Raw genomic sequence first — 17,247 nt, 5'->3', positions numbered from 1 at the left:
ACCACCCACTCATCAGATATTCTACCGCAAAACAGCAATACTTGATATTGTTGTGTTCCGGTTTGAAGGGTGAGTGAGCCAGTGTAATTACAGGCACAAGGGACATAAAATCTTAGTTCCCAAGGTTGGTGGCGCATTGGATATGTAAGCGATGGTTGACATTTCTTACAATGCTAATGTCTAAGAGCGTTGGTGACCACTTACCATCAGGTGGCCCATATGCTCGTCCGCTTTCCTATTCTATAAAAAAAAAAAAAAAAAGAACAGCTTCGAATGTTATGTATTCTGAACAGAAATTTAAAATTCCTTAATTTAGGTTACTTATTATATACAATTCCATACCAAATGTTATTTAACCTTTATCGATTTATTGTAATCACTTAGTGATAATCGTGCATCACTAGTCTCTATTATATTTTTATACTCTACTTGTCATTTAAAGTAAAAAAAGCACAATTTAAAAGTGATAAAAAAATTGGGTAAAAATTGACAATATCAGATAAATATACTTTATTTAGAGAGGCCAATCCAAAACTATTATTGTATTATGAAGAAAAACTTATGTTCTCTGGATACAATTAATATTGCAACATTAACAATTGGCTTAGAGCTTACCATGCATTAAAGTTATATTAATAACATACTGATATCTTATTGTATAGAATATCTTAAATTTAAAATGCGATTTTCTAATTAACAATAAAAAATACTAAGCAATAAAAATGCAATCAAAGAGATGGACATATTATTTTGGGCTAATTAAAATTTTAACTAAGCTTTTATTCAAACCCTCACTACTTATGTAAAATAACACAATATAATGGACATTTATGAGCACCGTAATGGATGCTTATATTAAAATTTTAAAGTGTGTTGATACCAATAACTCGTATTATTTATAATAGATTACTACAATTTCCATAATTCTTGAACTTTTCTATGTCGTTGTTAAATATTTAACCCAAAACCTCCAACTCATCTGAAACAAATAAATATTTCATTGTAAATTACTAAATATTTTTTTTATGTGCAGTTTTTCATAGCCTTGCAGGAAATAAATTAAAATCACAAAATAAGCATTTGAAGTAAACGGTGCTTGCCCCAGTTGAACCCATAATAGTTTTGTAAAATTAAGGTGTTTTAACTACTAAGTTATCTGGGCTCTAATAATATTTTTCTATCTAAATCTACTTATTTGTTTATAATTATTTTATCACAAGATATAATACCAGAGTACTCGCAGTCTCAGTCGGCACGAGTGACTTGTCTGCGCTGGAGCAGTGCCTCGGCTAAATCGTGCTGCAAGGCTGCCTTCTGTCGTGCCACATTAGCTGGCACCGTTGATCGTAGACCATTAACAATGTCTTTTGTCTTTCCTTTTAAAAAATACACCACATTATCAGTATACATGTAATTAAAAAATGAATGAAAATGGATATGCTATCATATCCATTTTCATTCATTCAATCCATTGTATTAAAAAGCATTGGAACAATTTGAATAGTATGGAAAATTGAAGGATCAAATTTGAACTACATCACTTATAAATAATCAAATTATGTTACTATTTTAGTTTCATCAATATTGATTCCAATTAATGCATAAAGCATTTTAAATGAATATTTATCCCTGTTTCAAAATACTCTAAATATATTAGCAAATTAAATAGTCTTATCTCCTATTCTACAGGAAGCTTTAAATAAGGACAATACTTGTAGTCAATGAGCACAGGTTGTTTTAGTATATATATATACCTTTGCATCTTTAATTATTTATTCTTACATCAATTTCTAATAGAAGTACTTACCAAAATAAATGTCATTTAATGTATTACGGATCTTATTTTCCATATCTTCCACCATGCGACCTATATTAGCGATGTGTGGAGTGACATCACTTACTGAAGAATCTTGTTCAGCCTGTTAAAATACATTACATTTCGTTATTGAATATATTTCAATTTAATAAACTGTTTACAAGAATGATGTTTTATTCTTACACATATCTGTAGTAAATTAAAATATGATTTATTTTGAAATCTATGTAAGGAGTTTAAATCACATACAGTGTAAACTGTACATCAATTAAGTTTTGAAGCATATTTTATTAGTTTTTTGGTTCAATAACTAAATGATATAATAATATTACTGACCAACCATATTTTGGGAACAAGAACAAATATCACTGATCAAACTTTTCCACGAGAGATATAAATTAAACTATAGTTGCACTCTAATCTGAGATCACCCTCAAGTCTAACAATGTTCTACGTCTCAGAATATTACGTGTCACTCTTGTTTCATATCTAACTGTATAAGTTATCCACTTAGTTATGAGGCTAACTTATACTATTATAATAAAGCATATAAGTTACAACTGGAAAAAATATTAACCTATTCATGTCTAGTGGTTTGTAAGTAGTAAAAGTAAGAAAATAGGAACAGTCTGTTTATGTCCTACTACTGGCCTAAGACTTTTTTACCTTTACCCTTTCTTTGGGGAGAAAGTATTTCAATATGCTGTTTCAATGGATTTTTGTTGATACACATGGCAGGATTTCAATTAAATAAGCCACAAGCAATCTTTCTTTAAGATGTTTCTACCTTCAATACTAATAATTCCTCTTAAGCATATGATTTATTTCATTATTATATTTATTCACAAGTTATTGCACAAGAAGGAAAAAAATTTATTTTGTTTTGATGACTTATTTATTTTGAACCGGTTTAATTGACTTGTACAGTTACCTGTCTGGTGAGACTTCCCCCTAAGTTCATTGTTCCACTCCCTTCCTTATTAGTTTGAAGCCAGAGCATAGCAGTTGACGTCAACTTGTAATGAGCATTGCGACCTGAACTCTTCTCCACCACTTCAACCACATGGATGGAATCCCAGCAGCCTTTAATTTTTTGGGATCCATCTCCTGCTTTCTTTATTAGAATTACACCTGTAACCGATTCGTAAATTTTTTTGTCAAAAATTATTTATTTCAATTTATCAAGTATGAATTTCAACATAAAATTTGTAATCATTTATATAAATATGTTTTAAAAATGTAATATTTCCATGGAACTTAAAAAGAATAAATTTTAATATTTAATAATTTATTTTATAATGCAAAAAGTTTGTGTCATTTTTGTACTTTCACTTTTTAAAACCTGTTTGATTGAAAAGTTATATTTAATATGAATAATATAATATAATGAACAAACCCGCAAAGCCATGATCCATGTCCCATAAATATACTGAGCTAACTCCACCTTCGAAATACATCTCCCTGTACTGATCGAATGCGTGATTTGCCTCTATCTCTAATTTTCTCAGTCTCTCAGAAGGCATAGAACCATCTTCTAAAGGAGGGTCGTATGTATTCGACCATGGAGACCGATACGAGTCTCCATCTCTGTTGTAATCACACAGCAAGTAATCTTTCCCGTTACTACGGTCCTGTGCAATCTTTAACGGTTGGTCAACCGATGATAACAAATCCTCACATAAACTCGGCACTAAGTCGATCAAATCTGTCAAATTTTTCTCGATCTGTTGAGGAGGCAACCTCCTCATTAAGTCTAGGGCACAATCCATCTGCTGTTCTGTCTGTAATAATATATATGCATAAATAAATACAAATTATCCTAAATAGAGCAAGTATTAGTCATCACAACAAATATATCGTTTTGTTATCGAACTTAATAACATATTTACCATGGTTCAAATCAAACTTTTAAACACAAAGTTTAAAGCCGTTTATTAAAATCAAAATAATATTAGAATTAATCTGGAAATGCAATATTAAAATATTACTATTTCTGAAGAGTATGATTTAAGAACTTCGCTGAAGTTAGAAGTTAGTGAAATGACATTAGTTCAATGTTGCTTTTGTTCAAAACCAAAAAATATGTTATGAAATACTTGATACATATATTTTTACGGCCGGGGGTAAATCTTTACCAGTCCGTTCTTTTAAATAAACAAAGTATATTTTTTAAATAATGTATAAGTATATTTTTTAATTTATATTATATTGGTTATCGGTATTACTATTCTTGTAACATTGATGGCTCATACTAAAATGAATGTTTATCTGTCTTGGTCGCCTTTGATTCAACTCTTTAAGTAAGACAAGGATAACTATAGAATTATGTTTTAACTTCTATTATTTGTGCCACTCTTTCATGTTTTTTTAACGCAACTGATTCCATATCCTGTAAGTAAACTGTCAGTTTGTCAATCCAATGTTGTTGTGTCAAACTTTTGTTGATACTACTTTTTGAATAAATAGGTATTGTATGCTAATTTATCAATAACTTTTTAAATGAAATAGTGATTTAATTAAAGTTATATATGGTTATTCATTCATTAAAGTGCTTTTCTTCATAAACTATTCTTTGTGCTTATCAAAATGATTCATGATATGGGAATGTTCGGTGCGATATAACACCTTAACGCCTGTTATATGTGCCGAAACGGGAAGTAAACTACATAACTACATACCGCTGGGCTCACACAATGATCAATTATTAATTATTACGTTATCTTATTAACATCTTTGAAAGGTTATGCAAAGAAACCATCTAAGAACTGGAAACCTTATGAGAGATTTGGGAATCTGTAAATCTTATGAGGAGTAAATAAATAACTTTTAAAGTTAGAATATAGAGTTATACTTTTTATGTACTTTCTTGTTATGTTCATTTTTATTTACATTTGTTATGTATAATTCCAAAATATAAAGGTTCATACTAACATTAGAGCTATTTGTTTCAGATAGTATAATATAACTGTGTCATGATGCCAACTCAACTGGTGGGCCAGGACAATCACTCTAATGATGTGCGAGTGAAAACTGTGTACAGCGGAGATGTGTTCATCACTTATATCAACCATAACATCACATTAGAGGAGTTCACTCAAGAGATGATGGCGATATGCCGCTTTGTGCCCGATCAGGTATACATAAAACAATCTTTTCACACTAAATCCTATTAGAATCAAAGATGGAATATAAATAAATACAGACTATAAATAAGACAAAATAAACCTCAGATTTATATATTCTATGATTTTTGCTAATAACTCTGGTATACACCACAAATAGTTCTTGATAAATGTATCTTTGTTCCAATAACAACTTCATTAAAATTGAAAACGTAATTTTTTCATGAATTCATAATGAATACAATAGATTATTCAAGATCTCGACCAATTATATTATGTGAATTTAATGTCAAAGTTGATTATTTGCCTTTACTTCTCTTGCAGTTAGAATTGGTAATAGCTATATTTGTGGTTAGAAATAACTAGTAAGCATTCCATAGTTGAACGGGATACCCACAACACCATGTTTTAATAATATTGTATACAGTTATATGGTTTTATGTATTTTGAACATAATTTAACTTAAGTGATATAAAATATTAGTGGTAATCCATTTGTAATTAAGTGAGTGTAATAGTTGGCATAGATTCAATTCAATAATGAATATGTTGTTGGTTAAGAAAAACATTCATTATATAAAAGAAATGTTTTTTTTTTAATTTTATATTTGCCTAAAGTCTTTATTATAATCATACATTAAAGTGTTTATTTTTATAAAACATACTTATAAAATTAACAATACAAATTCAATATTTTTTTTAAACTTTTTTTTTATTATTAATAAAGTATCGGGTACAAAAGGTATTCCAGGTATTAAAGCTAGATAATAATAAGCTGGATACTCAGGTAGGAAAGCAGAGTAAAAATAATTATTTTGTAAGCTAATTTGCATCATATTACTTCGTTTTAAAATTGCATAAGCCTTCAATTTTTGTTTCAAATTTAGTGTAATTGTTTAGTGCTTAGTTTATTTAAAAAAAAATTATGGATACAATTTTAGTTTAAATGTTTACTTCATAACAATTTATATATTATAGAAATTCAAAAGTATTAGTAAGACTGCAACTTATTTTTTAATTATGTATTTAATTAAATCTGTAGATATTTTTGTTCTCAATATATTGTTCAGTATTGTTTAAAAAATGTTTTGAAAATCTATAAAATCTTACTAATTTTATAGATTATAAATCATTACTTATTTTATATTATTCAAAAACAAGTTATTGATGAAAATAAAACTTGTGTGTATACTAGTTATTGTAATTCAAGTAACTGGTGTCATCGCACTTGTAATGTCATGCTTCGGTGCATTTGTTTAGGCAAAAACTAAATGAGAACAATTTTGGTTAAAATAAAATAAAAAGGTGGGAATAATACATAACTTAACTTATAATTTAAGTAAAGTGAAATGGAGATTTAAAACCAGTTTTAAAAGAATTCAACCTCATGTTATAGTTTATCTTAAGAATTACAGATGGCGCTAGCGACACTGTTCCAACAATGAATTGCTTAGTTTATTTAGCTATTGTGTTTTTAAATTCCTGTAATACAATTGCTTTTTTATTAAATGTATCGATTGTTATTTTTTTTATCTAAACTGCCTCGGATTAGTATTGATTGTAATAATTATTAACAAAGCTGCCTCTTTTTAAAAAATATTACTTAAAAATTAAGTATAAAGCTTGTGTTAGGAGTGGGTACGACAATATCAGGATTGAATCTATGACTAAAAGAGATGTTGTTTAATTTACATGGTACTTGAAAATTTTAAATAAAGTAATATTTTTATTTCGGTTTTAATAGCATAGGTCGCGGATTGAGATCGCTTGGGTCTTCAGATTATAATAAGTTTTTAGTCTTGTGCTTTCCGGTAAAAGAAAATGTGGATAAATTATATCTATTTCTGTAGAAAACATTCATGTCAGTAGATTCGATTAGCGTCTTATCTTGATAATGATCGTCGTCGATGTAAACATTAAGTTGAAACTCTATTCGTTACGGTTAAGCATTTTTAAGGTTATAATATTCTGATAATGTTACATGTAAACCTGTTTTGTCAGGTTTTTACGATGAAATGGGTGGACGAAGAAGGTGATCCCTGCACCATATCGACTCAGCTGGAGCTGGATGAGGCGTTAAGGCTGTACGAGCTCAACCGAGACTCGGAACTCACTGTTCACGGTAAGTTTAATAATTTATTAAAACCTGTAAGCAATCTTTTTACGCTTTTAGTTAGTAAAAATAAAATTTGTTCTTATTTAAACGATCATATAATATATATATAATTTTATACATAGATAACTCTAAATCGACGCATTGATAGATTCATAGAAAACCTTGGACAATATCTAAGGGCTGTATATTATTAACAGCATTTTGCGTCACAGCTTTTGATTTAATCTATTATATATACAGTTTCCGCCTTACTAAAAACAACGATTCCACTTCTAACCAAACATAAATTGAGTAACTATATCTGCCACCTATATCGTTTAATATTTTGTATATAATTAATGTGCAAAATATATTAAATTTGAAAATATATCAAATTCGTTGTTTTTCGAGCCGATATGGCCTAATTGTTAGAACACGTGAATCTTAATCGAAGATTGCGAATACCATCCCTGCCAAATATCATCGAATTTTAATCCTTAAAATAAGAGGAGACCTTAGGCCAGCAGTGGGATATTTACTTTATATGTTTTTACTTTGGTGTTTTTATTTAGGGAATATTGTTGCCTAAATTATTATAATATAAGCGAGCAAACAACTAGTGGCGACAAAATTAATTTAATACGTTTGCTGCGAGTGAATGCGGCAGGCTATTAAGCAATTTTGAGATAATAATTGTGTTTCATTACCAGCAACAGAACCATCGCTAATTACATATATTATTAATATAATTTAAATCTAAATAAATAAAGATAGTTAAGACAAAAATTGTACCTTTGTGTTTCCGAATCGGTGGTAGATTTTTTGGCAGTGTCTGGGAATATAATAAGAATTTATATCCGGGCATGTTGTTTTTTCAAAATTCGAAGGGTATTGCAATGTTTGTCATCCTCCATCGAAACATTAAAAGCTACGTCGGTAACGTTATCGAGCGCGCCGTACCGGCCCGACACCGAGTTACGTACTTATCGGGACATTTTGCGTAAATGTACCTATTTTCACACTGTTTACCCGGGAGGGTATTGTAGATTTTCGCTATAAAATTCTTATCTGCCCGCATTGCGAATCCGGTCGGTCGTCATTTCCATATTGAGATTGGTATTCCGACGGTGCCGTTTCACTGCTTTTTTCACCGAAATCCCTGGTCACACGTATATCGAGTCACGTCCAACAGGGGCTGCACGACTAATAAGTTTGTTTCTATTCGGTTGATTGTTTTAGTTTTTTCATCTCGAAAGCGCAACGCAACGAATCATCGAGCTCCGGTACCTGAGATATTTTTATTTTTCGTCCGAATGTCGCATCAGTTATTGTCCTCGTGATATATTTGTTTCTCGTATATTCGAAGAGCATAGAGCGGATATTGTTCGAACGTATATCCCGTGAGGATTTAGGTTAACGTTAAAGTTGGAACGCTCCAAACCAAGGGTAAATAAAACGGAAGCGGCCCAAACTTATATGCAAACAAGGTCGGAGAAACTTGCTCTAATAAAGTACAAACATTGCGGAACGTTTTGGCGTCCAACCTGAGGTCGAGTTTGGGCGATGCTTGTCGCTGTCGCAGCGTAATTAGGGACATTTTAATTAACTTTGTGCGCGTTATGAACGCCGATTTCAAATCATATTTGTGTTAATTCAATGTATGGTCCGTGTGTTAAGCCTTTGTTTGATATTCATTAATACGTTCGCTTTATAATTGCTTCTGTGGCTGATGTTAGAAAATGAACATTGAAGTATGAAATATATATTCCGACCTGATGTACTAACTTTGAAAATTGATGGTATTTTATTCGCAGGATTAAATCAAATAATAAATTGTATGTCTTGTTTTAGATCTGTTATGTAAATTGAATGTGTCTTAAATTGATAAGATGTTATTAGAAGCGTCTATAAAGTGATTTTGTCGGAAATGGGTGAGCCCCTTGCTAGTAAGATAGCGTCACGAACTTCCGCGCTAATTAATGTATCCTGGTGTAATTTCACGCCACCCGCCTCAAAGTTTCAAGTGCCGCCATATTAAATTCATAGTCAGACTGCGTCCTGTTATTTCAGATTATTTTAAGTATTGCGGCTTAGAATTTTTTTATTAGATTAGATAATTTAAATATCATTTTAAGATATAACTTACCTCGTTCTCCAATACTGGTTTAAGTTATTGTAGACTATAATAATAAATGTCCAGCCATTTGCAGTCGAGGACCTACGTCTGAGTATATTTTCTTCTCGAATTAAACATGGCGAGTGATTTGAGGATTCTTTGAATAAGTGCCAATATAAACATTCTCTGCATAATGGTTACCATAAGTTTTTTTAGCAGCCATTCTGGCACCATGATGATCAATATTTATTTGCAGACAATGTGAGACATAGAATTTTATGATTTAAAATCTATCATAACATTAACAATGATGAAATAATAGAAACATTTTGACAATATTCTCTGGTTTTATTTGATGTATAAAACGAAAGGCGCAACCAAGGTAAATTTGTGGAAAACAAACTCGCACGACTTCGTTATACGAATCGGGGCTTGAATATCATTACGTTCTACGCGATTGTTGAATCTCGTGACAAGGGGGAAGCTGATGAATAGAATACGTTTTATAATGAACTTGGAGTATTTTCATCAATGTTTCCTAATCGTCTTCTATTAGGTAAATAAATGGTTACCATAATAGCATTGTGTATTGTTGTATTGCACACATTGTATTGCTGGATTCCAGTTGGTTATGGTTAATGAGCCAGTGTAATTTAAGAGCACAATATCGTTATCTTGATACTGTGGTTGGTGACCTGTTTGCGGTGTTCGATTTTTTTAAATGCTGCTTGTGTATAATGCTGGTATGGATACATCTCATGGTCAGATATGGAGGAAAATGTCACAAGGAATTTTGCATGTATCGGAGTTTTGTTTATTCTATAATAATAACTGGTGGTAGGGCTTTGTGCGGTCCCGTCTGGGTGGGTACCACCCACTCGTCATATATTCAGCCGCTAAGCAGCAACACTTTGTAGTATTTTAGTTATTGTTGCGTTCCGTTGTGAAGGGTGAGTGAGCCAGTGTAACTACAGTGACAAGGGATACAACATCTCAGTTCCCGAGGTTGATGTGGCAATGTAAGGAATTGTTATATTTCCTTACATCGCCAATGTCTATGGGCGGTGTTGACAACGCTACTATCAGATGTCCCATTTGCTCGTCCGCCTGCCTATAATATAAAAAAAAAATCGGAATAAAATCTGAATTCTTTTACTTGCATTATTTATCACTTTTGGAAATAATTGTTTTTTTTCTAAATATAGGTATGTACATTTAAAACATATAATTCATATACATGAGCTTTGGACAAAGGTGACCAAGTGATTTGCACTAAGGAGTGTCAAGTGATATGTCCGTCTAACTTATTGCCGTCCATAAAAATGTATTTCATCTACTTAAACGATGCTAGCGAGTGTCGAGTTGTTAATTTAATCGTTGACTATATTGCTTCGCGCCCCAGTTACAGTTAAGTACTCTCTGTAAATAACGATATTAAATACGAACTTTAATGGCGCTGCTATTATTCGAACGCCGAATACTATTCGATTCGGCCGTATATATCCTATTTGAACGTAACCTTATTTTGCTAATAATTGACGCCGCGAAATGCAAACATCTTTCAATCAATATTTGGTGCCTTGGCTTAGAACGTGGCAGATATTCCATCATATATCATAATTTGGATCAATTAATTAACTTTAGTAATATTATATTTGATTAATGTATTTTTATCGCCGAGTTTCATCCGGGTGGATACAACTATTTATTCTATCCGCTAAAATAGAAATAATTGGTATTGCTGTGTTCCGGTTAGAAGCGTGAGTGAAACAGTGTAATTACGGACAGGGACGTAACATTTACGGTGCCGTAGTTAGCGGTGCATTTACCGTGTAAGAAGTGGTTTTTACTATGAACTAACCATCACATACTCATATATATAGTTCACCTGGTGGTAGGGCTTTGTGTTAGCTTGTGGTAGGTACCACCCACTTATCAAACTTTCTACCGCCGAGCACTAATATTTAGTATTGTTATATTCCAGTTTGAAGTATTAGTGAGCCAGTGTAACTACAAGTACAAAGGACATAACATATTAGTTCCCAAGATTGGTCATTGGCGATGGTAGGATTGGTTAATAATTCTTACAGCGCTAATGTCTAAAAGCGTTGGTGACCACTATATGCCAGTCAGATATCTTAATAAAAAAAAAAGTTTATAAGATACTATAAAATTTACCTTGGATTAAAATATTATTTGTATTTTGTATATTAACAATGTGTTCAAAGCATAATCCGATTTGATAACTATCGTATAGTCTGGGTGATTTCATATCGGCAAATAACCGTGTATTTAATTTAGCTTAGTATAATTAATTTACTAAACAATAATTACTATCTTAAATTTGCAATTTTCGCACAAAATTTATTATACATTCCAACTTTAGTTACACATATATTAATAAACACAATTAGGTTTCGTTTTTTTTCTTAAACAAACGAATCTTCACTTACGCTTTGTCTTCGCGATTGGTGTATTTTTTTTTTTTATTGACTTTGTTTTTGATGTGCCTCTGTTTTTATTTATAATTTTTAATGTACAATTTTAATTTGACTAGTATATTTACGGTTTAAAGACAATTTGTGTAGAAAACTTTAATGAATAAAGCGTATTACTCAATAAATTATTATATAGATGATAAAAAAGTATGGTATGGTGGTAAAAGTATTATTAATTATCTGTGTAACTTGATTGTCGAAAAAGATTAACTACTGAGTTTCTTGCCGGTTGTTCTCGAAAATTGTTCTAGAAACTTCATTCCGAACCGATGGTAGCTATAAATTTAATTTAATCTTGTAAAATAACGATTTAAAAGTGCTCGCCTACTGTTTAAGAGCCTACTTGGATAAAGTATATTTTGATTTGATTTGTATTCAAAAGTATGGATAAAGAAATTGTGTTATATTAGTTATTTTTTTACCAGTTTTTATTTAACATATTAGTATATAACTGTGCGATCTTGGTATTGAATTTTTAACCAATTTATTGTGTTGTCAAACATTTAAGTTTGTTGAAATTATGCACACGCTTTTAGTTCCTGTGAAAATCCATCCATCAATATAAGGAGCAATCTAGGAATGATCGCCTATCCAGGAAATCTGATATCCAGCTGCAAAGGCTAGTATTTTTTTTTATTTTTTTTTTATAGAATAGGAAGGCGGACGAGCATATGGGCCACCTGATGGTAAGTGGTCACCAACGCTCTTAGACATTGGCATTGTAAGAAATGTCAACCATCGCTTACATATCCAATGCGCCACCAACCTTGGGAACTAAGATTTTATGTCCCTTGTGCCTGTAATTACACTGGCTCACTCACCCTTCAAACCGGAACACAACAATATCAAGTATTGCTGTTTTGCGGTAGAATATCTGATGAGTGGGTGGTACCTACCCAGACGAGCTTGCACAAAGCCCTACCACCAGTAGTTCTTAATTGTTGTTGTTTGATATTAAAATTGTTAATTTGAATTTGATAATTTGAAAATATATAGACGATAGTGAAAAGTTAGGTCGCAAAAAATTACAGACTTAATATGGATGTTATAACGACATTAGCTGAGGAAAAACGCTATTGTAATATAAAGCTGTAGAGGAATGCTATTGGCAAAGGAAAATAAGCAGGGCAGAGACGATGCTTTAGATACAATATCAGAACGAATAAATGATTTATCATATGAAAGCGAGGCTTGAGGATGAGGATGACTGCGAAATGTTTGTGATTATAAATTACATTTGATATCGTTTCTTAACTACGTACTAACGTACTAAAATTAAAAATGTTTTTGTTTTTTTATCTTCTGACCGTACACTACCACAAACGCAAAAATGTCTCTAAGCTGATTTGAGTGTGAACTAACATAGTTTTATAAAATGCGGAATTAAAAGTGATTGTATATTTTAAATTCAGATCCCTTTACCAGTCAAAAGTAGTATTAACTGAAAAAATAGTACAAAGCATATTCGATTAATGACAAAGGTTAGGTTAGGTAAAATGAGCTGCTCACACTAGCATGCGCAAGCGTTCCCGTGGCGCTCCTCGTTAAGACGGAAAGGGTACCGCTGGTGTTGGTAGGTATTCCGATGTTCGGGGCGCACTCAGCGCCTTGGACACTGGCGAGTCCCACATACACCCCCGCTATTCCCATCGGGGAATTCTTATATAACCGTTTTTTAGTAGATATTGTTATTGAAGTTACTTTTTCTTTATATGCTGATCGATCGCAAGTGTGAGTTATATAGAAATAGTTGATATAATAATAATAATCACTTATAGTAAACAAAACACTTAGACGCTGAATAATAACGAATTGAGATACTATCCTCATAGACAGGCTATAGAATAACCTAGAATAAAAACAAACAAATACCCTCAACCATAATAAAGATTTTTAAGATACATTATTAAAAAAAACAACGGAAACGAAATTTTAATTCACTGAAAGCTCTTTCTAAAGATTGGTTTCAAAGGATAGTGAAAGCCTCAGTACATTACATTACAGTTCTTTGATTTGAGTCGGCGATTTAGCTGTGACGGGTAATACCATTATGTGCCGTGTAACATGTTCGGTAGATCTAAGCTCGCTTTGAACTCCTATCCAAATCCTTTTATGGTATTGAGCCTAAGTTAGCTTTCGTTGCAGTGCATTCATATACAAGTTAAACGTATCTTTGTGCGTTTAGATAAATGCTTTATTATTTTGAACATACTTTAGTGCAAATATTTGATGTAGTCGGGCAATGTCCGCGCCTATGCGGGCTCCGTCGTTCCAATCCCGTGACGTATTCCCGTCGCCGCGCCAATTTCAATTGCTCATAAAAATTACGATCCAGTTTATACTCGATATGATTACTAGTCTCGGTCGATCGTCATCTCGAACGAGCTAGATAAAGCAATTATTTGCGTTAATTACATAGTTACACTTATTATTTAGGCTTTGTTTTTAAATTATGTAAAACAACTTAGGTCATTGTTCCAACTTTGAATTATATTACCATTTTAATGATCGATGAAGGCCGTGACGTCTAATTGGCGGCTCCGCTCTGACTCCGCTCGCATCGCTCGAGAAACGTTCGAAACAGTGTCGTTGTGAAAATCTCTGCGCGTACGCGTGTTTTTCGCGCGCCAATGCGCCATCTGTGCTCGATCGCGGCGGCGACCGTGCCGTCGTCGGTGACAATTTCGCATTTTGTAATGTCCGCGCCGATGCAGTGAACGTGGTGTTCGCGAGTGCCGTATTTATATGTTTTGTTGGTGATTACGTGAATAGTGTGGCCAGAATGGAAGCGTTGACCTCGACAGCGATCGTATCGTCCGGGACGTCAACGGCTCGCAGTGCGACCGGCGAGGTGGTTTTGTGTTTGTTTTTGTTCGATAGCGTTGTTTTGCGCAACGTTCTCGACGCGGCACGGTGTTTCTACTTTTGTTTATACGGTCCTGCCGGCCCGGAGTCTGAGATAATACCGCGGTTGACCTACATCACGCTGTACCGGTCCTCAAAATTTCACCCACTTTTCCGCCACGGGTTTGATTAAACATGCTCTCAGATATGAGGATCGAGGCGTATTGTTTCGGTGTTTGTTTTGTACCGGTAAATAACCGGCGTAAAGTTTGCAAATCGTGTCATGTTTTGAATTAAAATCGCCCGCGTTCGTATTGAATCGGTATCAATATATAATTGTTGTTATAGGTATGTGAGTTCGTTGAATCCTAATTGTGTACAGTTTGCTATGCATACAGAATGGATTCTCTCATGCCGTTATCTAAACTGAAATAGTTGATGAGAAATTAATAATGTTGTTTTATACGCGTTGCAAGAGCCTTTATGCAGCTTACTAGATATAATACAAACGTACCAAGATGACCTTCGAATTACAAAAAGTGTTAAATCTCTGCTAACAACTCGCTCGTGTACTTTGTTTTCTTAAATAAATATAACTTCAAACGCATTAAGCAGATTTAAGACGCTTTAATTTTATAGTAGTCTAAATATATCGTAATAAGAAAAAAATAAAAGCGTCACAAAATGTAAATAACACAATACTTTCATAGGATATAGTCTAGTGTTATTGTAACTATGTATAATTATTCCTTTTTTAAATAGTTTTTTTTAATGATATAACGACTTTTGATAACTATCTAACCTTGTATCGAATCACGTTGGCTATTATTGTATAAGAAAGGAATATGCATGAAAATGCATTTTGCTTATTCAGTAACATAATTATTCGCGAGCTGATAAGTTGATTCTTGATCGAATTGCATTTGAAATGTGTATAACAATTGTCTTTGTGGTCATTTTAAAAACTGAAGGTCGCAGAAACGTTTCACTCATGTTATATTAATTTCGAATTAATTACAATTATATAAATTTATTATAGATTAACAATACAAATCGTATGTAATTAATGTTTCATATGTCTTTACAAAACAATAAAAAATGTATATATTTAGATGAATATATATATAAAAAGTAAAGTAACAATTTTTAAATGTCGCTCTGCTGAAAACATCTCTCCTCGAGAGAAGATTTGGATTTTATTTCACTGAGATGCTCCAATGCAAGTTGATGAATACATATGTGTCGGTTTTTTTTCTAACACATGCAGATTTCTTCACAATGTACTTCACTGCCGAATAGTGAGGTAGAAGTGCACGAGATGAATTAAACGTGAACATTCAGTGATTCTTTCCTTAATTTGAACCCATAATCTCCGTTTAAAATTTACGCGTAACTCACTTGTATTTTATATTAAAAAATATATTTCTTTGTCTCGTGTGCGTTATTAAACCATTTAACCGATTGAGGTGAAATTTTGTGTTTATTTGTTAACACTTACCTGAAGGTTTCTGGTATATTAACGTCAATGTACGCGAGTAGGTGGTGCGCGAGTCGTATCGGATAACAGTTAGGAAAATTCAAGCTATTAACTATTATGCTTAATATTAGTAATTATATGATAAACCTAACTGGTACTGGTGGTAGGGCTTTGTGCAAGCTCGTCTGGGTAGGTACCACCCACTCATCAGATATTCTACCGCAAAACAGCAATACTTGATATTGTTGTGTTCCGGTTTGAAGGGTGAGTGAGCCAGTGTAATTACAGGCACAAGGGACATAAAATCTTAGTTCCCAAGGTTGGTGGCGCATTGGCTATAAGCGATGGTTGACATTTCTTACAATGCCAATGTCTAAGGGCGTTTGGTGACCACTTACCATCAGGTGGCCCATATGCTCGTCCACCTTCCTATTCTATAAAAAAAAAAAACAAGATTGTTTAATGGAAAGATATTATTTGAAATTATGAATCGATTATTATTCATATAGATAAATTATTATATTGTCACGTCTGTATGTGCACGTTACGCGCGGAAATCATTGAATATATGGGATAGGTTTTTTGAAATAAAATAGGTTTCCTTGCCTGAACTCGAACAAAATGTTTATCAGTAATCTTTACGAATAATATATTCTTAGGAAATTGATATGAGGTATAAATTACATTTCAACGTTGATTTTCAGAGGTCGCCATGTCTGATCTGACATTGACCTGATTCAATTGAATTATTAATATTTAGGATAAGTTTTATATTTCATTCATCAAGGTAATTTGAATATTGCTTTTGTTTAAAAAAAACTTGTTCATGTTTCAATGGCATCGTCTCTTACATAAACCAATTCGTAAATTCGCCTTTTCATTGGCCATCACTGTCGTCGGTAATTGGTAGCAAAACTATATATATGTTTGTAGCAATATTTACGGTTCAGTTGATTCTATCGTTGTAGAACATATTTCTACTGTCTATTAATCTCAAACAGTTGTACCAACATTCAAGATGACCCAGTGGCTAGAACACAAATCTTACCTGAAGATATCGATTTCAAAACCGGACAAGCACCATTAAATTTTCATATGTTATTTTCGTATGTGTTAATAATTGATCTCGCGCTCGGTTTTGAAGGAAACCTGCATCTAACAACTCGCATAGGAGCAACATTGTGGAATAAGCGTCTAACCTTCTCAATAAAGGAAGGAGCGAAGGTCTTAGACCAGCAGTAGGATATATACAGGCTATTACTCTATACCAACGCTCATTT

At 32.6% G+C, this 17,247-nt stretch overlaps 3 protein-coding genes across 6 annotated transcripts in view; 1 reads left to right on the top strand and 2 right to left on the bottom strand.

Annotated features, from left to right (window-relative positions):
* LOC126771590 (zinc finger and BTB domain-containing protein 17-like) overlaps window positions 1–17,247 on the bottom strand; it is a 299,967-nt gene that overhangs the window by 4,172 nt on the left and 278,548 nt on the right. The gene's annotated exons all lie outside the window — the stretch shown is intronic.
* On the bottom strand, window positions 496–3,852 carry LOC126771656 (F-actin-capping protein subunit beta). Its single transcript, XM_050491661.1, has 6 exons — window positions 3,706–3,852; window positions 3,213–3,597; window positions 2,748–2,947; window positions 1,808–1,919; window positions 1,230–1,376; window positions 496–979 (listed from the first exon to the last, which is right to left on the bottom strand). The coding sequence occupies exons 1-5, from the start codon at window positions 3,706–3,708 to the stop codon at window positions 1,246–1,248; spliced, it is 831 nt and encodes a 276-aa protein (XP_050347618.1). The 5' UTR covers window positions 3,709–3,852; the 3' UTR covers window positions 496–979; window positions 1,230–1,245.
* The window catches only part of LOC126771587 (atypical protein kinase C), a 216,332-nt gene continuing 203,321 nt past the window's right edge, over window positions 4,237–17,247 (top strand). For 2 of the 4 annotated variants that reach the window (XM_050491548.1, XM_050491549.1), the window contains exon 1: window positions 14,194–14,497. Coding sequence is in view for 2 of the 4 variants with exons in the window: in XM_050491552.1 (XP_050347509.1) it covers window positions 4,789–4,950; window positions 6,939–7,059 (283 nt within the window). In the remaining 2 variants the exon portion in view is untranslated. Of the gene's footprint in view, window positions 4,283–4,767; window positions 4,951–6,938; window positions 7,060–14,191; window positions 14,508–17,247 lie in introns of those variants that run through there. The other 2 variants (XM_050491552.1, XM_050491547.1) reach the window with 2 other exon arrangements.

The sequence above is a fragment of the Nymphalis io genome, chromosome 11, assembly GCF_905147045.1.
Source record: "Nymphalis io chromosome 11, ilAglIoxx1.1, whole genome shotgun sequence".
Lineage (NCBI taxonomy): Eukaryota > Metazoa > Arthropoda > Insecta > Lepidoptera > Nymphalidae > Nymphalis > Nymphalis io.
The sequence above is the reverse complement of the archived record's forward strand: the minus strand, read 5'-3'. Positions and strand labels throughout refer to the sequence as shown.

Coding starts and splice junctions, on each gene's coding strand:
- LOC126771656 (XM_050491661.1), bottom strand. Junction 1,920..2,747: donor GGGGAAGTCTCACCAGACAG/GTAACTGTACAA, acceptor GTATTTTAACAG/GCTGAACAAGATTCTTCAGT. Junction 1,377..1,807: donor ATTAAATGACATTTATTTTG/GTAAGTACTTCT, acceptor ATTTTTTAAAAG/GAAAGACAAAAGACATTGTT.